The sequence below is a fragment of the Natator depressus genome, chromosome 2 (assembly GCF_965152275.1).
Source record: "Natator depressus isolate rNatDep1 chromosome 2, rNatDep2.hap1, whole genome shotgun sequence".
Taxonomy (NCBI): Eukaryota; Metazoa; Chordata; order Testudines; family Cheloniidae; genus Natator; species Natator depressus.
Window position 1 is genome coordinate 169666273 of NC_134235.1, and position 25907 is coordinate 169692179.

The window sequence follows — 25907 nt, forward strand, 5'->3', positions numbered from 1 at the left end:
GGCTGAGAAAATAAGCTGTGCTGAATGGAATGTAGATTCCTGTTTTTGTGTCTTTTTGTAACTTAAGGTTTCGCCGAGAGGGATTCTCTATGTTTTGAATCTGATTATCCTGTAAGGTATTTACCATCCTGATTTTACAGAGGTGATTCTTTTACTTTTTTTCTTCAATTTAAAATTCTTCTTTTAAGAACCTGATTGCTTTTTCATTGTTCTTCAGATCCAAGGGTTTGGGTCTGTGTTCACCTATGCAAATTGGTGAGGATTTTTATCAAGCCTTCCCCAGGAAAGGGGGTGTAGGGCTTGGGGAGGATTTGGGGGGGAAAGACGTTTCCAAGCGGGCTCTTTCCCTGTTATATATTTGTTAGACGCTTGGTGGTGGCAGCAATAAAGTCCAAGGGCAAAAGGTAAAATAGTTTGTACCTTGGGGAAGTTTTAACCTAAGCTGGTAAAAATAAGCTTAGGGGGTTTTCATGCAGGTCCCCACATCTGTACCCTAGAGTTCAGAGTGGGGAAGGAACCTTGACAACTCATCATCTTCGTTCCTCCTGGTGAGCCTGGACTTGAGGTCCTGGTCTCTTCACCCTCTCTCAAATGGCTGATCAGAGTGCCTTCCTTTTATAGGTCTCCAGTTTCCTTTGTCAGATAATATCCCGGTGAACCTGAAAACCCCTATCAGCTGATCAGTTGCTTATCCGCTCACCTGGGTAGACTGGTTCTTCTGAGCAGTAGTGAACTTTTTGTCCAAAGGTGCTTCCACTTGAATAGAGGACCAAAAAGGTTTAATGACCTCCTCCTTCGTATTACTAGCACTCTGTCACTATCTCTTGGAATTTCAACTCAGGATGGAGATAAAAAAGACAGCAGAGAAGGCAAACTAGCCTTTCAATCAAAATAGCATTTGTAAGTTGATAAACTTAGAGTTCATTATCAAACAGAATTAATAAGTTGTAAATAGAATCTAAATTGCTCCATCAACTTGTATGCAAAGGCTCAAAGTGGAAACGGGTTTTTTTCAGCACAGTTCTACTTACAAGCAGACTTTTTTTTTTAAAGATGCACACTCTCAACCTCATTTACATGAAATTTATTCTCTAACCTGGTGTCTTTTTCTAGACTCCCTAATATCCATACAACAAAGGGTACAAAGGGCTTTCAAAAGTTTAGACGGATGCTTTTAGAGAAAGAAATTCAGTCAGATCTGCCAACAAATATCTTGTTTGATTAAATCAACCCTATATAATTGCTCCTAATGCCATGATACTCCTACGGAAAACTTTGTCATTTTGAAAGACTTCACTTCATTAAATCCTGCATATCGCTGCATGGTCTGAATTTAAGTTTAAAATATTGATCAGTTTTTTCCTTCCATACATTTGAAAAATGTATGAGGCATAAGACAGTCTTCCTTGGAATGAAATTATCTTCAAATCTGAAAATATATTGTTACCTTTTTGTATGTCTATTTCTACTCTGAATAAGACACTTTTAGGACAATGTGAGCTGTCATATTCAGACCCTCCTTCCAGATGTCATGACTTGTCTCATATTGAGGATACCTCTCCAGGAAAGAGAACTCCTGTTAGGAAGAGACAGGTAATAGTAATCAAGGATTTGATTATTAGAAATATAGATAGTTGGGTTTGTGATGGCTGGGAGAACAGCATGGTGAATTGCCTATTGGGTGTGAAGGTTGCAGATCTCTCGAGACTTCTAGATATAGACTTATGTCCAGTGCTGGGGAGGAGCCAGTGGTCATGGTACATACCAATGGCATAGGGAAAGATAGGAGAGGTCCTTGAGGCCACATTTAGACTGCTAGGTTAGAGGCCAGGACCTCCATGATAGTATTCTCTGAAATGCTTCCAGTTCCATACTCAGGGCCAGTTAAATAGGCAGAACTGTAGAATTTCAATGTGTGAATGAGATGATGTTGGAAGGAAAGATTTAGGTTTATTAGGAACAGTCGAACCTTTTGGGAAAGAAAAAACCTAAACGAAAAAGGAACCAGATTGCTTGTATGTAAATTTAAGAAGGTCATAGAGGAATTTTTAAACTAAGGACTGGGGAAAAAACGACAGGCATGGAGCAGCATGCGATTTGGACAGACAGTCTCTTAGGGAAGGATTTATTAAAAGGGATATTCTGTAGTCTAGTAAAGAGGAGAGGATAGAAGTTGATAAAATACAGTTAGGAACTGAGGAGAAACAGTCAAACAAAATGTGCCATTCAGTTACATCATATGAAGGCTGACTAAACATTGATAGATTTTATAAGTGCTTGTATATAAATGCTAGAATGCTTAAATACTACAAGGGTGAATTTAAGTGTGTGGTATTAAATGAGGAGATTAATTGATATAATAGGCATCACAGAAACTTGGTGGAATGATGATGATCAATGGGACATGGTAATACCTGTTTAAAAATACATAGGAATGATAGAGTAGGGGGAGTGGCACTTTATGTGAGAGAAAGCATAGAGTCAAATACAGTAAAAGTCTTAAATGAATCCATCAGTACCACAGAATCTCTATGGATAGAAATTCCATGCTTGAATAATAAGATCATAGCAGTGGGAATACACTACTGACCACCTGAGCAGGATGGTGATGGTGATTGGAAATGCTCAGGAAGATGAGAGAGGCTACAAAAACAGGAAACACAATAACAACATAGGGAACTATCCCCATATTGACTGGAAACCAGTCATCTCAGGACAGGATGCAGAGATAAAATTTCTAGACACCACAAATGACTGCTTCATGGAGCAGCTAGTCATTGGAACTCACAAGGGGAGAGGCAACTCTTGATTTAGTCCTAAATGGCAGATAGGATATGGGCCAAGAGATGATGATGATTACTGAGCCACTTGGTAATAGTGACCATAATGTAATTAAATCTAACATCCCTGTAGGGGAGGGAAATACCAAAGAAACCCCCCATAGCAGGGTTTCACCTCAAAAAGGAGATCTACACAAAAATGATGTGGCTAGTTAAATGGAAATTAAGAGGAATCATCACAAGACTGAAATGTGTGCAAGCTGCATGGAGATTACAAACTACTAACTGTGGTATGTAACCTATCACTTAAACTAGCCTCTGTACCAGATGACTGATGGATAGCTAATGTGATGCTGACTTTTTAAAAAAGCTCCAGAAGTGATCCTGGCAATTACAGGCCATAAGCCTGACCTTAGCACCAGGCAAATTGATTGAAACTATAGTAAAGAACAGAATTATCAGACACCTAGATTAACATGATTTGTTAGGGAATAGTAAATATGGCTTTTGTAAAGGGAAATCATGCCTCACCAGTCTATTAGAATTCTTTAAAGGTGTCAACAAGGGTGATCCAGTGGATAGTGTGTACTTGGACTTTCAGAAAGCCTTTGACAAGGTCCCTCACTAAAGGCTCTTAAGCAAAATATGTAGTCATGAAATAAAAGGTAATCCCTCATGGATCAGTAACTGGTTGAACGATAGGAAACAAAGGGTAGGAATAAACGGCCAGTTTTCACGATGGAGATAAGTAAATAGTAGGGTCCCCCAAAGATCTGTATTGGGACCAGTTATGTTCATCATATTCATAAATGATCTGGAGAAAAGGATAAACAGTGAGGTGGCAAAGTTTGCAGATGATACAAAGTTACTCAAGATAGTTAAGTACAAAGCAGAGTGTCAAGAGTTACAAAGGGATCAAGAGTTACAAAACTAGGTGACAGGTTTCAGAGTAGCAGCGTGTTAGTCTGTATCCATAAAAAGAAAAGGAGTACTTGTGGCACCTTAGAGACTAACAAATTTATTAGAGCATAAGCTTTTGTAAGCTACAGCATCCGATGAAGTGAGCTGTAGCTCACGAAAGCTTATGCTCTAATAAATTTGTTAGTCTCTAAGGTGCCACAAGTACTCCTTTTCTTAAAACTAGGTGACTGGAGAACAGAATGACGGATGAAATTCAAAGTTGCTAAACGCAAAGTAATGCACAATGGAAAACATAATCTTAACTATACATACAAACTGATGGTGTCTAACTTAGCTGTTATCACTCAAGAAAGATCTTGGAGTCATTGTGGCTAGTTCTCTGGGCAGATGTTTTTAATGTGCAGCAGCAGTTAAAAAAAAGGCTAATAGAATGTTAGGAACCATTAGGAAAGGGATAGATAATGGGACAAAAAAGTATCATAATGCCACTATATAAATCCATGGTATGCCTAGACCTTGAATGCTGTGTGCAGTTCTGTTTGTTCCATCTCAAAAAAGATATATGAGAATTTGAAAAAAGTACAAAGAAGGGCAACAGAAGTGGTCAGGGGAATGGAACAGCTTTCACAGAAGAAGAGATTTCAAAGAGTAGAACTGTTCATCTGGGAAAGAGATGACCAAGTTTGGGGAGGGGGGCATGATGGAGGTCTATAAAATCATGAATGGTGTGGAGAAAGTGAATAAGGAAGTGTTATTTACCCCTTCAAATAACACAAGAACCAGTGGTCACCCAATGAAACTAATAGGCAACAGGCTTAAGGGAGGGTTGTGAAGGCCAAAAGTATATATGGGTTCAAAAAAGAATTAGATACGTTCATGGATGATCGGTCCATCAATGGTTATTAGCCAAGATGGTCAGGGATGCAACCCCATGCTCTGGGTATCCCTAAGCTCTGACTGCTGGAAGCTGGGACTGTATGGCAGGATGGATCACTGGATAAATTGCTCTGTTTTGTTCACTCCCTCTGAATCATCTGGACCTGGTCACCATCAGAAGACAGGATATGGGGCTAGATGGTATAAGAAACTGGGGTGTATGCAGTCTGGCTGAGCAGTCACAGCTGGGCTGGGGTCTGCACATCAGGGACAGTAGTTGCTGAGGAGGAGCCAAAGGAATCACAAGAGTCAGGTTCAATAAGCAAGAGTCTGGGTCAGATTCAGGTTGGGGTCAGAGACTGGAAGTCAGTGGTAGAACCAGCAGGAATCAGGGTCAGAGTCAGGCTTGTTTTGGAGATCAGAAGACAAGGCAATGTCTGGAGTCACAGCAGGCCAAAGTCTGTGTGGCTGCCCAGACAACTTCCTGGGGTAATCCCTAGGGGTAGATAGGGCATTTGGCCCATTAGAGGGCTGCAAGGTACTATCACTCTGGCTTCCTTGGGTGTTACTTCCTGAAGAACGTGCTCTCCACAGTGCTCCCACGGCTTACCAGAGGCATGGTGGGAAAGCCATCCATCCCAGGTTCTGCAGACCTGGGTTCTTGTCCATGGACCCTTACAGATGGACCATTGGTCTGATACAATATACCTGTTCTTATGTCCTCATCAGGATGGGGTAACCAGTTTCCCCTCTTGTCTCCTGCATGTACAGATACTTCAGAAATTTGTCATATGGTTGCAATACTTTTTCCCCTTTCCTTACCATTATTTCTTATACTGTTATATCTGCCATATATCAAGTAACTTTCTCTGTTTGTTCCACATAAACTCTGACACTCCCTGTCTTCGTCTTACTATCTTGTTTCAATCACCTTGGCAGAAGATATGTTCACTCTCATGGGCCCTCAGTTCATTGTGTAATGTGCTGAAATTAGAGATGGGCCTGAGCCACATATTTCACATGTGGAGTCAGAGCTAAATCCTCCTTCCAAAAACGTAGAAGGTGTTCAAAGAAACCAAATATCACGCAGGAATCTGAGGGACCTTGGCCTATATCATTCTTCAGCCAGTGCTGCCTAAACTTTCCCTGTCACGGCCACCACTTACCAGTAATGGAATCTATCTGTGCCCCCTCCCGACATGACTGCACAGTTGGCTCAGCAGGGGAGCTTGGGGTGAAGATGGAGCTGGGGGCAGAACTGGGGATGGGGGAGGAGCAGGGGCTTGAAGAGGAGCTGGCCTGGGGGCAGAGCAGAGCTGGGTGGCTCCCTCCCCACCCCCACAGCCAAAACTGCACTACAAGCCTCAGGTATGCATTTAATTTACAAGTGAAACAATCCCAAAGCATGCTAGGGAGATCAATACACAACCACCTCATTCATTACACAATACTGCTTTGTTCACTGTGCACTGTCCATCCTGTGCCCTGAATGAGACAGAGGGCCTGTGGAGAAAATAGTATGTGATCATGTAATTAAAAACTGTAGCAAAATGCACATGCACAAGGGGGACAATGAAGGTTGCACAGGCAACCTTAATCCTGGCATTTCCTAACTTTTGAGTGGTTGGCTTTGCAGCCTAAGTAATCCTTTACTCTAGTTTATGTTTTTGTGATGCATGTATGTATAATGCAAGTATTGTATGCTTTATTCTTGCACCACCATAATATAGCATAAAGAAGGGCCCAAGTATTAGGTAACGGCATATTGTTTTCTCACACTATCACCTGCACACCGAAATACAGAGAGAACTACTTTATTTGTAGATGGATTTTTTAAAAAAAAATTAAAATGTAAATTAAACCAAAACCCTGAATCTATGTTCCACTTCAGATGTGAGTATGGTTTGGTGATGAGGTCATTTCTTTTATAGATGGTGTAAAAAAAATATTTAGCATGTGAGGTGCCTAGACATAATGAAAATTATAGTAGTCTTACCTATATATATTTACAAAAAGAGTGCAGCAATGATATCTTCATTAAAAAGAGATGCAGGTATTTGGCTAACTGCTGCCAAGTAATAATGTCACTGCTTAGGTGTCAGCAACAAATTTGTGGCTGCTTTAAACTCCATATAGTGGGAGTAATTTCATTTGGGGGATAATGCTACCATTTGGCTCAATTACTATCAAACAGGTAATTTGTAATTCCTAGAGGCACAACAAACTTCTGTTTCAACAACACAGTCAGATTCAGAAGGCTTCATCGCCAGAACGATTTCCCAGGGCATGAAATATGTTTCATTTAAATCTTAAACCTTGTTTACAATCAAGCAAAATCTGTAGCAAGAGTTTCTCCTTCTGATTTCTCAGAGTTTCTCTTTAGTGGGTTTTAAGTATCTACCAGTAAAAGATAAATTATGAACTTATTTTTGCCTCATTATCAAGCAAGGTCTTAATTCTTTTTTTAGTCCTGTATGTGAGTGGGCTGCTCACACTGCCTATTATTAAGGTTGCCCAATGCTGCACATTATAACTCCATTTTTCAGAAGCTTATAACTTTGCCAAACTTTAACTGGCTGGGCTGAAATTTCACATGCCAGGTGTCTGCCTCAGGTTGAATTTTTTTGAAAATTTTCCCTCAAAATGAATCCGTTTCTAAGAATTCGGATTGGGGTGGCACGGGCACGTTTTGCCCATGATAAAAAATGCTGGTGACCTTTTCTTTGAGAAGCTCGAGCGTGCCCATGCTTTAGAGCAGGGATTTGAGATTTGTTTGGGTGGGACCTTTTTGCCATCACCATGAAAATCTATCCATAAGCCTTTTAAAAATTGCAGTTAGCAGATGCTCAGTGGAGACTTGCTAGAGCTTTGCAGCTTAATTCCCCAAAGATACTGTCCATGAGCAATGCTTCAGCTCAGGGGTGAGACAGACTTCCTGCTCTCGATTCTGGTGCATGGGCCCAGACCTGCCACAGCTGGGAGCAGTAATTATAGGGAAAGTCCTGCTCAGGCGCCTCTAGTCCTGGGCTTGATTATAAAGTATGTGCTGTTATTGAGTTTAAATGCTGGGAGTGGAGAGCCTACTTTGCCTATTTTATTCTTGAATGCTCAAGCTTTGCCTAGCTGTGAACCACACTGGCACCCTAATTATCCTAATCGCCATATTCTTATTTAATAGAATTAATCACGGTGGGCTATACTGCGCAGTTAATGATTATGGTGGCCATGAGTCAAATTCAGCATTGTCATCACCAAATGGCTCAGGGTTTGTTTGTTTTTTGGTATTTTTGTTGTTGCTGTTTTTTGGCTTAAAAAGGCAAGATGGTTCTTTATTTACCATCTGGGTTTTGTCATGTTGGATTCATGTTTTCAAGCTTTTCTTTGCAACCAGCAGAGCTAGACACTTCCTTTCTTTAAAAATAAATAAAGCAAGCTGAGATCCTCACAACTCCAGGAGCAGAGGTTTTAAGAAAAACACTAAATATCATGATGCTTGCAACTTATTATTGATAGTTAGCAATAATGCAAACTATAGTGCTCTATGGGCTGCACTTTGTCACATACACTAACTAAACAGATTTTATCTAATTTAGATCCTTATGTAGTAATCTATGATCACTCTTTTAAAAATGTTATGCTATAGTAGTAAGGTCAAAGTTGTAGCCACTTATTCTTTTATTAGATTTCATTAGAATTCATATAGGTTTTAGATAATATTTGATCTTTTTGGAACAGGTATCACATTTGTGGTCTCTTTACTCAAAAATTTTCTGCTTATCTCAAAGCTGGTGTTTGTAAAGTTTAATGACCCTCCAGAGGAGTCACATTAGCAGAAAAAGCTGCAAGAACTTGTCCTTAGACTTATTTGTACTGGAAAGAAGATTCTACTTCACCACAATATACTGTTTCTTTGTTATTTTCTAAAGAAAGAAAACTCAATTCTAATAATTGCTTACATAATCCTATTTGTATTTGGTTTTGTATTTGTATGTGTAGAGGCTTGCAGGGGCTTTGTGCTGGGAGAGAAGCTGAGCCCTGATTAGGGGGCAGGGCTTCTCTGACTAGGGGTCCTATAAAGGTAGGTAGCCAGCCAGTCAGGCAGCAGCACAGACAGCTGTAGCGGCACAGGAGCTAGCGAACAGAGCTGTAAAAACAGGGGAGTTTCAGTGGGAGTTTGTCTTGTGGTGCTTGTTGGGGTTTGTTTTTGCTGTGGGTGGTGGTGTTTTGGTGTGGTTTGTGTTTCCCAGATTAACAGGATTTAGGTGGGAAGGCTATGACAGACACAGAGGCAGCAGTGGGCGTGACCCATGTAGTGGAAGACACAATGAAGATGACCGGATGTGGAAGCTGTGGTATGTACATGATCCTGGAGGGGGCACCTGGTAAGAGTTTTGTCTGCATGAAATGCTGTCTGATAGAGCTGGTGGAGGAAAAGATCTGAGGATTGGAGATGCAGGTGGAAAGTCTGGTTGAGTTTAGAAAGGGGTTTGAGTAGATTATGGAGCAAAGACATGAGGTAGCTGAAGGGAAAAGCTCAGACTTGCAGATGGAAGCAGGACTGAGGAATTCTGAGAGGAGACTGGGTGAGGAGAGTGGTCAGTGGAAGCATGTGACTAAAAGAACCAGGCAGAGGAAAAGACAGGCTAGTGAAGGAGAAATAGAGCTCAAGAACAGGTTTGCAGAGTCGGAGAATGAAGAAGGGGCTCAGCAGGTAGCCACTGAAGATGGAAGAGCAAGGGAGAAGAGCGGCTAGTCCTATAGGAAAAGGGGAAGAATCAATGGAGACTACACCAAATATGAGTCCCAGTAAGATACAGGATGGGTTGAAGAGGATTACAAGGGAGAATAGGAATGGAAAGAACTTGCAGCCAGAGGGAACAGGGGATAGACTGGAGAATAGCACTGTCACCAGGAAAAGGTAGGTCTATGTGATCAGGGACTCTTTACTGAGAAGAACAGACAGGCCTGTAACCAGAGCTGATCCAGAGAATAGAAGGGTGTGCTGTCTTCCAGGTGGTAAGATACGGGATGTAGACCTGAGGTTGAAAAGGATCCTAAAGGGAGTGGGAAATAATCCCCTAATTATCCTTCATGTGGGAACAAATGATACCGGTAGATTCTCACTGGAACGTATGAAGGGAGACTATGCTAGGCTGGGGAAGACGCTTAAGGAAATTGAGGCTCAGGTGATCTTTAGTGGGATTCTGCCTGTTCCTAAAGAAGGGCAACATAGGTGTGACAAGATTATGACTATCAACAGATGGCTTAGGCAGTGGTGCTATAAGGAGGGCTTTGGGATGTATGGCCACTGGGAGGCATTCATGGACAGAGGACCATTCTCTCGGGATGGACTTCATCTGAGTAGAGAAGGAAACAGACTTCTAGGATGGAGGCTGGCACAACTGATTAAGAGAGCTTTAAACTAGAAATTTGGGGGAGATGATTGGGAGATGTCCAGGTAATCTCCACGCTGTATTTTAGCATTGAGAGGGAAGAAAACGAAGTAAGAATGTATATAAGGAGGAAGGGCAGTATGGATACCAATCTAATAGGTTATACTGGCTGTAGAATGACCATGCCTAATAAGGTACAGAATGTGAGTGAGGCCAAACAGCAAAAATTAAGATGTTTGTACACCAATGCGAGGAGCCTAGGTAACAAAATGGAGGAACTAGAGCTACTGGTGCAGGAAGTGAAACCAGATATTATAGGGATAACAGAAACATGGTGGAATGGTAGTCATGACTGGACTACAGGTATTGAAGAGTATGTGCTGTTTAGGAAAGACAGAAGTAAAGGTGGTGGAGTCGCATTGTATATCCATGATGAGGTAGAATGTAAAGAAATAAGAAGCGATGGAACAGATAAGACAGAGTCCGTCTGGGCAAAAATCACATTGAGGGAAAAAAAACTACTAGAGCCTCCCCTGGGATAGTGCTTGGGTTGTGCTATAGACCGCCGGGATCTAATTTGGATATGGATAGAGCCCTCTTTAATGTTTTTAATGAAGTAAATACTAATGGAAACTGCTTGATCATGGGAGACTTTAACTTCCCAGATATAGACTGGAGGACGAGTGCTAGTAATAATAATAGGGCTCAGATTTTCCTAGATGCGATAGCTGATGGATTCCTTCATCAAGTAGTTGCTGAACCGACTAGAGGGGATGCCATTTTAGATTTGGTTTTGGTGAGTAGTGAGGACCTCATAGAAGAAATGGTTGTAGGGGACAATCTTGGCTCAAGTGATCATGAGCTAATTCAGTTCAAACTGAACAGAACGATTAACAAAAATAAATCTGCAACTAGGGTTTTTGATTTCAAAAGGGCTGACTTTCAAAAATTAAGGAAATTACTTAGGGAAGTGGATTGGACTGAAGATTTTATGGATCTAAAGGCAGAGGAGGCCTGGGATTACTTTAAATCAAAGCTGCAGAAGCTATCAGAAGCCTGCATCCCAAGAAAGGGGGAAGAATTCATAGGCAGGAGTTGTAGACCAAGCTGGATGAGCAAGCATCTCAGAGAGGTGATTAAGAAAAAGCAGAAAGCATACAGGGAGTGGAAGATGGGAGGGATCAGCAAGGAAAGCTACTTTATTGAGGTCCGAACATGTAGGGATAAAGTGAGACAGGCTAAAAGTCAAGTAGAGTTGGACCTTGCAAAGGGAATTAAAACCAATAGTAAAAGGTTCTATAGCCATGTAAATAAGAAGAAAACAAAGAAAGAAGAAGTGGGACCGCTAAACACTGAGGATGGAGTGGAGGTCAAGGATAATCTAGGCATGGCCCAATATCTAAACAAATACTTTGCCTCAGTCTTTAATAAGGCTAAAGAGGATCTTAGGGATAATGGTAGCATGACAAATGGGAATGAGGATATGGAGGCAGATATTACCATATCTGAGGTAGAAGCAAAACTTGAACAGCTTAATGGGACTAAATCGGGGGGCCCAGATAATCTTCATCCAAGAATATTAAAGGAATTGGCACATGAAATTGCAAGCCCGTTAGCAAGAATTTTTAATGAATCTGTAAACTCAGGGGTTGTACCGTATGATTGGAGAATTGCTAACATAGTTCCTATTTTTAAGAAAGGGGGGAAAAAAGTGATCCGGATAACTACATGCCTGTTAGCTTGACATCTGTAGTATGCAAGGTCTTGGAAAAAATTTTGAAGGAGAAGGTAGTTAAGGACATTGAGATCAATGGTAAATGGGACAAAATACAACATGGTTTTACAAGAAGTAGATCGTGCCAAACCAACCTGATCTCTTTCTTTGAGAAAGTAACAGATTTTTTTAGACAAAGGAAACGCAGTGGATCTAATTTACCTAGATTACCCGTGCAGGCGCCATAGCCATGGAGCCCGCTCAGATCTCCGCTGCAGTTTTGACCATTGTAAATACCTCGCACGTTATCCAGCAGTATGTGCAGTACCTGCAAAACCGGGCGAGGAAGCAACAACAGCGCGATTACTATACTGATGAGGACATGGACACAGACGTTCCTAGAAGCACAGCATGTGGCAATGGGAGATCATGGTGCTGTTGGGCCAGGTTCATGCTGTGGAACACCGATTCTGGGCCCAGGAAACAAGCAGAGACTGGTGGGACCACGTAGTGTTGCAGGTATGGGATGATTCCCAGTGGCTGCAAAACTTTCGTATTCGTAGGGCCACTTTCATGGAACTTTGTGACTTGCTGTCCCCTGCCCTGAAGCAGAAAGACACTAAAATGAGAGCAGCCCTCACAGTTGAGAAGCAAGTGGCCATAGCACAGGTAAACCTGGGAAAAGGGCACAAAATGTAGGAGAGCAGAGTGGCAGCGGAAGCTGTGCTGTTCAGTTCACGGTAGCCAAACAATGGTGGAAAATGATTGTCTTCTGTGGCTTTTACGGAGGTGGGAGCCCAGGACAGACAACATTTAGAAGTTCGGAAGTGTGGCAATAGTGGGAGAGCAGAGTTGGCAGCGGAAGCTGTGCTGCTCGGTTCACGATGGCCGAGCACAGTTGAGGTGGATTCATAGTAGCAGGAGAGCAGCGGTGCACTGTCTGCTGAAAGCAGTATGGCGTCTGCACGCCAAAAAGGCGCAAAACGATTGTCTGCCATAGCTTTCTGATGACACACACCCAGAAACACCTGTGAGAATGTTTTTGCCCCATCATGCACTGGGAGCTTAACCCAGAATTCCAGCGGGCGGCGGGGACTGTGGGAACTGTGGGATAGCTACCCACAGTGCACAACTCTGACGTTCAATGCAATGCGGATGCAATCTGCCAAATTCACACGCTTTAGTGGGGACACAGAAGACCGAATATATAAAATAGCTTCTGAAAATTTGAATAAAATAATTTCGTACTGTAGATGTACCCTAAGGTGCCACAAGTACTCCTTTTCTTTTCACATATACCAAGCAACCTCCCTCAAAATTACTCCCTGGACCACTTTCCATAGGGTGCGATCACTGCTGTCCGCTATATCATTCTGTTTTATGTAGTCATATATATTATTTTAGCAGCTCTCCTTAGGCTCTATAATAAGGTATCATATCCAGTGTTTTCACAGAATTGTAGGACTGGAAGGGATTTTGACAGGTCATTTAGTCCAGTCCCCTGCACTCATGGCAGGACTAGGGATTATCTAGACCGTCCCTGACAGGTGTTTGTCTAACCTGCTCTTAAAAAATCTCCAATGATGGAGACTTTCCTACATTTACCTTTGCCATTTCAAAACAGCCCACATAGGGGCATGATCTACAATAGTATTATCAACCCCAACTTCATACACCTTTCAGAGATTTTTGGGTCACAAGTATAAGCTCTATTTTGAGTATAAGCACTGACTATTTGAATAAAAAATATACACTCTCTGTCACCCTCCCTCTCTCTATATTGTATTCTGCACATGTCCTAAATCCTAGCAGAACTGTAACAAATGGATATCATTTGTGTTTTTTTTTTCTTCCAACTATATAACCCCCTCCCCCCCACACACACACAGATTGACATTTTGTACTATGCCACTAAGCAATTAAGATGGCTTTGTGCCCTTTTGATTCTGGGCTGCTGCAGGGGCTGGAGAAGCACCCTGGAGTAATGTAGGTAAACCATAGCAGTCTATTTCCAGCTGCCTGTGTGTTGTGGCCCTGCTTCTTATCTCCACATGCCCCTTACAACTGGACCTGTGATGGGGGGCCTCAGAGGGCAAAATATGTACCCTTGCACAGGGCCTGCATTGGGAGAATACTCTCCTGGCTGCAGCAGTGTAAGGAGGCTTAATGGAGGAGGGAATCCTTCCCTTCATGTCTAGCTTTTGGTATGAGGCCCAGTTAAGGTTCTCTCTTAAAATACCCTTGACATGTGAGGCAAAGGATAACGAATATATTCTATCCCCGCATTTAAAGAAAGCAATATCTTGCCCCCATACACCTGTACATATCTACCTGTTTCCAAATAAAGGACTGCCTTTTTCTAATTAAGGTGGCAACTTCTGTTTCTTAGCAAATGCAGGCACTCTCATGTCCAATCCAACCCTTTTTAATTTAGCTAACTCTTTTCAAAGAGATTAATTTTTGTGTATCTATGATATTCGGAGGCAGTTTTGTAAGATGTTGCTTTCCCCCTTTTGCTGTGTTATCTAGATGTTAAGATTCCAAATTCTATTAGTCTCTATTAGGTGGCAGAATTAGGGAGGGACATATTTAAACTTTTTTTTTTCAAAATTCTTTTAATTCTATTATGTGGACATTATACCAGAGGTAAAGAGCTCTATCAAATAAAGTCATTATCAGTGAAAGGAAAAGGGTGTATTTAGGGGGAGGAGGGTTTGGTTGAGAAAAATGTAAATGGCATCACTTCATTTTTGATCAACACAGTGAACAGGGGGATGTCAGCCTTTTCCCCTTCAGGGATAATCTTAGTGAACAATTCATATCCCAACCTGAATTTAGTTATCTTTCTCCTTCAGATCTTTATTCCACTATCCTTGCCTGCATGTGTGAATCACAGGTAAAGAAACATGAACTAATTAAAATAAATAGGACAATGTGAATTTGCAACAAAAAACACAAAAACTGAGCCCTCAATTAAACAAGAGGTTCCAATCTTTGTTTTTTGCAGGGATTTTTTTAAAAGAAGCTTATGCGCAAATAAATTGGTTAGTCTCTAAGGTGCCACAAGTCCTCCTTGTCTTTTTGCGGATACAGACTAACACGGCTGCTACTCTGAAACTTGGTATATGTGGTAACTTAAGTTAAAAAAAAATGGAAATAATTGCTTCTTTTTAAAAAAAAAAATCCCTGCAAAAAAACAAAGATTGGACCCTCTTCATAAGACTGTGTGAAATCAAAAGGAATGCAGAGCACTTATAAGGGAAGGACTTAATAAGCTATTGAGTGACACAGCAGCATGCTACAGAAAATTAGTTAAAATGCCTTTTATGAAAAGGGCAACAAAGCTGAAAAAAATATTGGCTTATCTCCTTAGGAGAGCTCATATGAAAGCAATTTGTCAAATAAGAACTGAAAAGGGGTATGATTAGGAATCGTAGATCTATTAAATCTGCTTTTCAGGATTTCTATACCTATTATGTCATCGTATCCCAATACAGAGTAGATACAATAATATTTTTAAAAGTGAAGCTGCCATTTATATCAGAAGATGCAGTTAGATTAGAGGAGCCAATATCTCAAGTGGAGACTGAAACGTCTACTTTTTAAAAAAACTTTTAGGAAGAACGTCTTTCCTTTGCTGAAACTTTCAAAAAGCAGAAAGCTGCCATTACATTGTTATTCAAGGAGATCAAACCTATAGATTAGAGCTGGTCAAAACTTTGCAATGGAAGAGTTTTCTGCTGAAAAATGCTATTTTCTTTTAAAGCAAAACTTTTTTGCAGAAACATTTTTATTTTGAGAACACTTTCAATGGGGAAAATGTCACAACAAATTTTGACTTTCTCATTGCATTTAGACTGTTCTATTAAAATTATGTTCATTAATATAATATATTTAATATTTTATACTGTTATATTATGATGGTTCTGTTCTGCAGAAAACTTTACTCTTTTTTGCTCTTACTTGGAAACAAGTTTAGAAATGTCAGAATATTCTGCACAACTGAAATTCCTGTTTCTGACCAGCTCTGCTACACATGATTGTGGTTCTTAGTAACCAATTTCTCTTTAACTATAGATCTTAAAATCATGCTAAAATATAGGCAGCAAGAATGTAGACTAGCCAAACAAACAGCCTTTATTATTGGAGGGCAATAATCAGATAATCTACTACCTACAATTAACTTAATCTCTTTGGCCTGGTTAAAGAAACAGAAACATATCTAATCACCTTGATATATAGAAGGCCTTTGATATGGTTGAGTGGCTATTTTTAATGGATTATTATAAACTGTGTATTTACCCGAAATTTAGAAAACCAGTAACATGCCATGTATTTAACACCAAAATATAGTATTCTAGACTGGCATTTAGGAGACTTGAGTTCATTTTGTGGCAATCCATAAATTTGGACAAATCATTTAATCTGTCATGTGCCTCAGTTCTGCATCCTTAAACGGAATAATGATTTCCTATGCAATGGGAGTTTTGCGAGGATAGAATCTATTAATTTTTTTAGGGAGCTTAGGTACTATGGTGTGGAGAACCATGTAAGTATCCAGCAAGATAAATACAGAAAAAGAAAAGTACACTGTCATCAATTCTATTTGTTGTAGCAATAGAGCCACTAACTTGAAAAATTAGTTGGTAGAGAGATCTTTCTAAAACACATGCTCTAGTTCAAGCAAAATTTCTGGGCTTGATGTGGGAATTACTCAGTGAGATTTTATGGCCTGTGTTATGTGGGTCAGACTAGATGATCCCAATACTCCCTTCTGGCCTTAAAAATCTATTTATTTTACACAACCCAAAATTGAAACCAAGAACAAAAAACAGGTTTGTAAATAGATGATGTGTCATAGCTTGCACGGCTCTTATCCTCATTACCTCCAGTTCTCCAGGTGCTACTGTAATTAGCTTTAGTGAAGTGTCAGGTTATAAAATAAATCATCAGAAACCAGTGCTGCTATCTATATTAATAAATCAAAGCACAGGGAAGCTCAAAGCTTCATGCAATTTCTCATTGGCTTCTGCAAAAATAAAATACTTAAGTGTATGTAATAGATAAAGCAGACTACATTTATGGCCCAGATCCTCCATTGTACTCACGGTCTGCTGGGCCTAGCCAGAGGATGCGGGGAGTGGAGAAGAGGGGCACAAGGGAGTTTATTAAGGTTCTCTCATTGTGTAGTCAGTTCTATGCAAGTTCAGGCATGGGTAGCTTGGAGCAGCCTTGGGGCTGCTCTGTCCTATGCCTTTTGTCTAATGTCTCCAAAGATCCATTTGTCCTGGCCATACCACTCCACTCTTCAGCACATGAGGGTTACTGGAGAAGAGGAAGAGGGCTGTGATAGATCTATCTTTCCCCCCACACGTATATACAAACCAGGGATATGCACAGGAGGAGTGATCCTGATGGTTTGACACCCTTTTGTGCCATCACAGTGTAAATGGGCCACAGCATTGTAGAAAAGTTGGCCCTCTAAGATTATCTTCCTCCTCCTCCTCCTGCAACAATTCAGGAAGGAAGCCAGAGCCTGGGAAAAAAAACTAGTAATTGGCCATGTACCGACTTAAGTAGACATGTGAACTGGCTGTCTTTTCTGGATGCTTCCATAAGACTTTCTTTGAGAAATAAGGAGAAGACTGCAAATGTTCCTGCTTATTTTTTTTTTTAAATCCACAAGTTGAAAAGACAATTCTATAGTACTATCCAAAAAATGGAGTCACGGGGCTCCCAAACTTTAAGCTATATTATTAGCTAGTGAACTTATTGGATTCATACTGAAAAATAGTTTCCATAGGCCAAGAGTAAAGAATATGTACTAGGTTGGAATTTTGAAAAGCAATCTCTGTTGGCCTAATTCTGCTTCCATCGAAACCAATGAGAGTTCTACCATTCCAACAACATTTCTTAATTATGACAATAGAAAGGATACAGCCTTCCATTAATAAAGAAAAAGGAAATAACATGTAAGATAACTACAGTTACTCCAATTATATAATTTAAAATACTTGCTCCAAAGTGTTTAAGATAATTGAGAAAGCAACTTAATCAAAAGTGGCACAAAATATTACAATAATCTGTTAGAGAATGAAGAAGATACATTGAATAAAATAAGAAATAGGAAGGGACTTAATATTCCTTTTCCCTCCCCCATTTTTTCTGTGATAAAACTATGTAACTTTTAAAATATCTGGTTTGGGGATAATTTTATTCCTGGACACTCAAGGAAAGTGATTACAGATAGCATATATTAAATCTTACATAGTTCAAATAAAAATATGAAAATAAGTTGAAGAAGCAGGAAAAGCTTTTGACTTAGAAATTATGTACAGGAGGAGCATGATCATTGGGTGGAAACTCAATGGAAATTGAAAATTGTTTTTAGAAAAAAAATTTGTCAAAACATTTCTATGGAAAAATGGCTCTTCAACTGAAAACAGAAAATGATTGATAAAAAACGATTTCTACCAAAACTTAGACCCAAAACCTGGCAAAAACTAATCTGTTTTCAAAACCCCAAAAGAAGTAGGTTTCTTCCTCCACACACCCACACTTTCTTGCAGTCTTCCTCCCTTCTCCAATGGAAAAGGGACAAAAAGTTGAAAAAGAGATTGTCGTTTTTTTTTTTTTTGCATGAAACCAATGTGTCATTTTCATTTCAAATTTTAATGGAAAATATATTTATAGCTTTTCCCAACTAGCTCCAATAGATTCTATTATACCCCACAAAGGTTGTTGTGCATAAAATTACTGCCTCAGAAGCAGTGCTACAAAGATTTCAATGGAGAAAAGAACTTAGCAAATAACTGTTTCCCAAAAATACAGAATTATTGGTAAATAAATAAATGTTACCAAAAATACGACTGGAATCAGAAATACGAAGTTCTCCCCAGAGATGGTCATATTTGAAGTACCAAATACTAAAACAGCTGGAGCAAAAACTACCAATATTCTAAGAATGTTATTTCTAGCACAGAAATGTAGTATTGTAAGAACCTGGAAGTTTGATTAAATTCTTTGTAGATTCACTGGAGTCACAGATTTACACTAGTTGATGAGGATTTGGACCACAGAAAGAATTCATGCAGAGGAAAGAGCCAATGCGAGCGCCATGTACCACATAAGCCCTCAAAATAGGTTTCAGATAAGACCTAAGTCATGCATAGGCTTTCTGCACTGGGGTGAATTTAACCCAGAATGACAAGCTGTGCAGTGGATAGCATGTGATGAAAATGGACCTTTGATTTATTCTTTTCCAAAGAAATAAAAAGCTTAAAACTATGGACTCTTTAATTTATGGGGTCAATAATCCTCAAATTGTGCAGAACTAGAGAGACCCGAAAAATGAACTGATGGAAAAGTTAAGCTGAAATTGGACTAGTGTTAATTCTATGTTCTGAAAAGAGTAAAAACTTGCAAGCGTCAGTGGAATAGAATGGAGAATTCTTCTTTGGCTGAATATTTCATAATGCGTAATAGCAATACTGGGCATTATGATATGGCTTATTAGTTTATTTAATAAGCATCTGCTTTTTTGTTTAACTTCAGCTCAGTTATCCCAATATGGAGTAGGGGAGTTAAAGTCAGAGTATAACAGAACGTCCAAGTTTAAAGTTCAAACACAGTGTATCAAGAAAAAAAGTTTCATACCTGATTGGTTTGAAATGTATGGGTACGGCTTCAATAATAAGCAACATTTTAAAAATAACATTGTAGTCAAAATACAAGCACAAAGAAGCCTCATGGGTGGAGAATTGGTTAGGAAGAAGTTGGGTGGGGAGAGCCCTCATTAATGGAAGTTGTTAAATGATACAAAATAGCTTTTCAGGAGATTTCCACACCAGATGATTATCATGTCATGATTTTAATCTGAGTTTAAGCTCCTGGAACTAAATTAAATTTTGAGCCAGTTCTTGCTGTCTCTGAAATTGGTTGCAATGATGCCAATGGTTTTATTGATGCCAGTGGTTTAAGGTCAAATTCATTATTGTAAGACAACTACCCGCTTTTTCTAAAGCTTGTTATTTCTTAAATTCTATTTTTATTGACCATCTTAAACAATTTAATAGATAATTATATGCCTGTTATATAAGGGAGTCTGAAACACCTAAAAAATGAATATCATTCTGTATTAAACTTTACTGATATTTTTAAAGAATAATTTCTGTAGAACCCTCTTGGTTTCATTCTTATAAAATTCTGCAGGGCTACTTCATAAGGGAAGAATACCAAGCCTTTGGAGAGGCTGTAATCAGATAAAGTCCAACAGCAGATAACTTGAGTAATGTGTGGTTTAAGTGTCTCATAAAATAAAAACTCCTAGGTCTCAGTATGGATCCTGGAAGAATTCTGTATTATACTGATGCCTCTAACCTCCTTCCTACTTGGTCTTATGTCTCCTATGCCTCTAATCTTCTGCATACCTGATAACGATGTCTTATTGTTTATCCCAGTAGACATTATTAGTGTAGTGTTGTTTATAGTCCTGTTTCACAAAATATATTAAAGTGTGAAATATCAACTTAGTAGCAGAAGGGGGAGAAATAAATTTGCTTGTTTTTATGCGTCAGACGTGAAGTATTTATAAAAGTGTATGTTAAATATTTAATGGAAAAATTCAGGCTAGTGATAATACTACTTGGAAGATAAATTTAATATAGAAAGATTATGGAGTGGTTAAGCTAGGTATGTTCAACTGAAAACCACCATCTTTATCCTTACTATTTAAACTTACTCAATAAAAGTGCATTCCACCCTAGTGCAGAGAACAAGCAAAAGGCCTATGCACTACTTAAGTCTCAAAATAGGAATGAATTTCTGTAAGTCTTAAGGTGGGAAAAGAGGAAGGTCAGGAGTTTGTTTTTAAAAGATGCATAGACTATAAAACATTTCATCATCAATTTCCAGTGACTGAAACCAAGTACAATATTCTACATTAAACCTATCCAGACAACTTTCAGAATTGTGACTTTGAGGTAACTTCACTTGGATTGAAGATTCCTTTTAACATTCCTGAAACTTCTTGTACTATTGACATGACCAACATACATAAAGTGAGAAAAATAAACATGCTGAATGAATGAAGTTTAAATAAAATACATCAGGTGAAAGTCTAAAGAAGAAAGTAGTGATATTAGCCAATAACTCTAAAGGTGAATAGTATGTGAACTGGAAATATATAGATATATATTTTTAAAAGGGCTTATTAAATGACTAACATTCAAATTCTGCAACACATGTTTAACTTTACTGCTGTGAGAAGTTCCATTGATTTCACTGGGACTATTCTTGGTAGAAAAGTTAATCATTCATATGTACTCAGGATTGGGGCCTAAATGTTTCCCCTTCCCCATAAAGTTCAAGTTTTCTTGTCCCCACAAAGCACTCTTTAACTCTGCGCTTTTGACACCACTTTCCTTTCCTTCTCAATAAGTCCACCTCAAAGTTCCTTCCAGCTCTGTTTGGCTCTTTTACCTATTGCTGATGGCATGTTGTCCTTCATACTGCTCCATAAGTCTGGAATCACAACTCAGTTAATATTCACCAAGTTTGTTCCCCCTCTTCTCTACCATATTTCATGGAATAGGTGTGCTTAGTGAGATATTCCAGATCTGACTCTGAGGGGCTATAGGGTTGTTCTGAAATGTGTAACATTATATCACTAAGTTAACTTTAAAATGTGTGCATGCCATAACTGTGTGACCTTATGACTGTGACCTTTGTCCTTCATCACCCCCTCCTCACTTATTTATTTCTCGCTTGTTGCATCATGCCTAAAATCAGATTGTAAGCTCTTTGGGGAAGGAACTATGTCTGTGCTGTAAAGTGCCCGGCATGCCTTTGGGCAGTGTATAAATAATACTAAGCCTATCAGCATTTGTTCTGAAATGTATAATAATTTAATGACCATATGCTACTCAGAGTTTGTTCAAAATTGTTTCTTTAGAAGATAAGCCTATTGGGGCAAGACCCTATTATTTTTATGGCAAAGTTCACCCATTGTGTGGTACCATCTACACTTCTGATGCTATAAATATTACGCTATATACTACAGACTTTGCAGAATAACTAGTCTTTCTCATCTGGTTCTCTAAATTATAAAGACTGATGCTAATTATTGTGTATTTAATTTTAGAAAACATAATTAATTTAAAATGCACTAACATTGATCATCCTATTAGGTTTGAGCTGTGTAGGTTTATTTAAATAGGGTGATTTCTGGTAGTGTAACAAGAAACAATCCTTGAATCCCACTAAAAGCATATCTGCTCAAACAGAGTAAACAGACCTTCTAGTCATACTGTATGGGGATTATTTTTGTTGATTTGGTAATCAGAAATCTTTTAGATACAGCAGAGGTGAGAGAAAAGCTTTACTAGAATTTTTGATAGAGCTTAATTGATAGAGATTAATTATGTTCTAAGTCTCGAATCATCTAAAACACCTCTGTGTGTATTCTTTCTTTTACATTTTTCCCTGTCACTTGCAGATCATTCTATTTCTTTATTGCCAATGGCTCAGTAGCTAAAAGAAAGAGAGGAGATGGCAGTCCATAAGTGCAGCTAGCTGGAAGCATGAAAAATGACAGATGTTTATGGATCACTGTGTATCATAGGAATCTGTCCTCTAAATCCATCACCTAACACTGTACAATGTCATTCTTGCTTAAACAGTGCCGATACATGTGTGGAAGAGGGCACAGAGATATTTTTAGAAGACATGAAGGAATTGCCAAATATTTCTACATCTTTACTTATTCACGAAAAACTCAACCCAATGAGCTACCTTCCTATTTTATCATTTATGATGTAGAATTTTCAGCTAAACCTACGTACCAGAGTTCAATAAAAACAGCAGAATGAGAATTACATGGGTATATTCATAGCTGAATATCATTCCTGTACTTCTGTTAGTTATTATGTAGCTGAGGAAAAGCCAAAATCTTTTCTTTTCTTTTTTAATATCAATGTTCTCTTAAAGTGTAATCCCAGTGAGAGGGCTTTAATAAAGCAGGCATAGGTTAATACAATTCAGCAGGAAATTCCTGTAAACCTTCAGACTCCTTCTCATTAATGCTTTCTAGCCTTTCATTCTGAAATAGGGCACTTTGCACATTTGGTGTCATTTATCCTTACTAAATCCAGAGATTGGCTCTGAAAAAGATGTATATCTTTAATTGATAATCTGTTGACCTGTCATCAACTTGCCTCCATTTATCCAGACTGCCAAAATAAGGTATCGCTTATTCATTTGCTTCAAGTCTAAATGCTAAAAATTTGCTTGGCTTCTCGTACTCCTCCTGGGAGGAGTACATCAGATGGAAAAGTGCATATTAAGTCTCTGTGTGGAAAAATATTACTAATAGGCATATTTAGTACAAAGACTGTTTCTTTGCCAAAGGACTTGTCTTGGTGTCTGTAGTTGCCTGTTACATATGCAGCTAACTGAACACCAAAGAATTCTAACTCATTCTGGTTTGCCCTGTTTAATGTTATTCTGTAGAGGCATTAATAAATAATGGACCCTCCGAGGTACAGTAAATTTTAAATGTACCACTCCATAATATATCCCCTGGATATCTCTTGTACATCATTATTTTCTGAGTTTAGTCCATTTCAATTTTTTGTGAAAGAACAAAAATCTTAATCTTGTAGAAGAGAAAATCCAGCCTTCAATAATAAAACTTGGCACTTTTCATCCTCAAAGCCAGAGTTCATCCTTTACCAGAATTAACTAATTAATCCTGTAGGCACTTCAGTTTCAGGGGAAAACAGTAGCGGTAAAATTTTCAAAAGCAACTCAGTGATTTAGAACCCTAAAACTTCTTTTTTCCAAACTTCTTTTGGGGCCAGACTTTCAATGGTATTTAGGCACCTAAAGATGCTGATAGGCGTCCAGTGGGATTTTCAAAAGCACCTAAGCTGGTTAAGGGTCTAACTCCCACAGGTGCCTGAGCTCCTTAGGTACTTTAGAACATCACTCTAGGTACCTATCTGCATCTCTAGGTGCCTAAATACCATTGAAAATCTGCCCCTTGAGCATTTATCAGACTAAGTCTCAATGCCTTTCAATGAGATTTAGGCTGCTAACTGCCAAAGTTCCTTATGAAATGGGACTTAGTAGCGTAAGTTCCTGAGAGGCTTTTGAAAACTTTAGTCTAGATCTGAATGAAAGGTGTGATTGTCACTTTCCTATACCATAGTGGAAATTTTCAGACTTTCTTCAGGATGTGGTTTTGCCCAGTGTGTTTTGTGTTTTTGTTGTTTGTTTAATTTGCCACCTCTGGAGAAACATGGCAAGTGAAATCAACAAATTCTGCTTCTGAGACATGAAGTTCTGAGATGGTGGTATATATTTGATGTACAACTTGTTGGGATTTGGCTTGGTTTATGTGCATATGTAATATATCCATCTCACTATCCATCCATCCATACATAAAAGTTCAGTTATTTAAATGAAAAGCAACCCCAAGAACTCACGTATTCTCAGAGAATGTATTTGATGGCTTAACAAAAAGTTTCCCTCTCCCTAGCCTATTCTGTGCCACCCTCATATTAGCCCCATTGGCCTCTTTTACCCTGTAGACTGCACAAAGTTAGGTTCTTAAAGCCAGATTTGGATACCTGAATAGAAGTGGCCTGATTTTTCAGAGGTGCTGAGCCATTGACATCACCCAGGTTTGAATATGTTAACAAATGTATTTAGTCCTTATTTCTGTGCTTTCCTGCTAGGATGTCCCAACTAATTTTGTTGCTGTACTTTACTGAGCACCTAATGTTTCCTGCTGAACAAGTTTCTTCTGTAATGTGACTTCTCATGAGGGTATATCTATACTGCATTAGGGTGGACTCACAGTAGCTCAGCTCAAGCTGGCATGCTAAAAATAGCAGTATGTACTTGCCATATGGATAGCAGCTCAGGTTAGTCACCTGAGCTAGGATTCTGGGTAAGGCAGGCCTGGACTCGGGTGGCTAGCCTGTTGCACAATATTTTGCTATTTTTGTGCACTAGCTCAAGCTGAGCTATCACGAATCTGTTTACCCATTCTGGAAATCACATCTTCCAGCTTCAGCGTAGACATACTCTCTCAGCCCCGACTTTCAGGCTTTTCTAATGCATGGAGCTGACCTTACTCCTGGCATTGATCAACCTTTATAGGACAGGATTCTGTACTCCATAACTTTCACTGCAATCTAGAGGTGGTCAGGAATTTTCCAACAAAAAATTTTTTCTTTAGAAAATGTTGGTTTTTCAAACCTGAAAGCATTAGTGGAGAAGGGTCAGTTTTTGGCAAATATACCAGTTCAAAATCTCTTTGAAAAGAAGGATGTTTGAAATTGTCAAAATGCCCCTTTTTGACATTTTCAAAATGAAGAAAAGTTATTTTTGTCTTCTGGTTTTGAATTTTTAGTGAATTTTATACCTAAAAAGTCTAAAAAAAAAAAAAAAAAAAATCAGATTGAAATTTAAACAAAACATATTTTGTTACAGTAATCTCTGAATGTTTCTATTGACCTGATCCAGTTTTTTTAGATTATTGGTTCATGAAAAGTCACAAATTTGACTTTTCTTCCAGATCTGGGACAAAACTTTGAAACCTCAAACACTTGCAGGATTGGAAAACTCATTTCTGGCCTGGCTCTACTGAAATCCAAAGCAATACCCTGACTCAGGACCATTTATCATCTCTTCTCAGAGTGGAGGCTCATTCTATTCCTCCACTAAGCACCTTTGTGTGAATTTACCCCCCAAAACAGATTAAATTCCAAATGTCATAATGAAAACAACTTAATTAGGAAAAAACCTGAAAGGTAGTGTTCAAATCTAATGAAAGCCCTTTTAGTGCCTACAAAAAGAAAAATTATGTAGGTAGAAGGCTAATTTATAGGCACACTTTTTCCCAGTTGAGAAAAGATAGGTATTTTACATTCTCCATCTCCCTCATGTTGAAGTACTTGATGGTCAGCACTGGAACCTGTTCATCACTGACCCCCTATGTAGATCAGACTGACCTTATCAACCCTCTAAAGTGTTTTTGCCTACCCTTTCTCTTTTTCTCTGTTCTTATACCAGCAAGTTTTAAAAGTAAAGGCTGTGGTCACTCTTATTGTGTAAGGAGTGAATGAATTCCTCCTTAGTGTTCAACATCCTGACCATAGTGTTTGTGCAATAGGTGGTCAGATGCTGCAGTGATGGTTCATTTGATCTTCATCTTCT

At 39.0% G+C, this 25907-nt stretch overlaps 1 protein-coding gene across 1 annotated transcript in view; it reads left to right on the forward strand.

The window, feature by feature from the left end:
• Nucleotides 1-8692: 8692 nt before the first annotated feature.
• TPK1 (thiamin pyrophosphokinase 1) overlaps nucleotides 8693-25907 on the forward strand; it is a 568487-nt gene continuing 551272 nt past the window's right edge. The window contains exon 1 of the mRNA XM_074945273.1: nucleotides 8693-8959. Coding sequence (XP_074801374.1) covers nucleotides 8851-8959 — 109 coding nt within the window. The 5' untranslated portion in view covers nucleotides 8693-8850. The remainder of the gene's footprint in view (nucleotides 8960-25907) is intronic.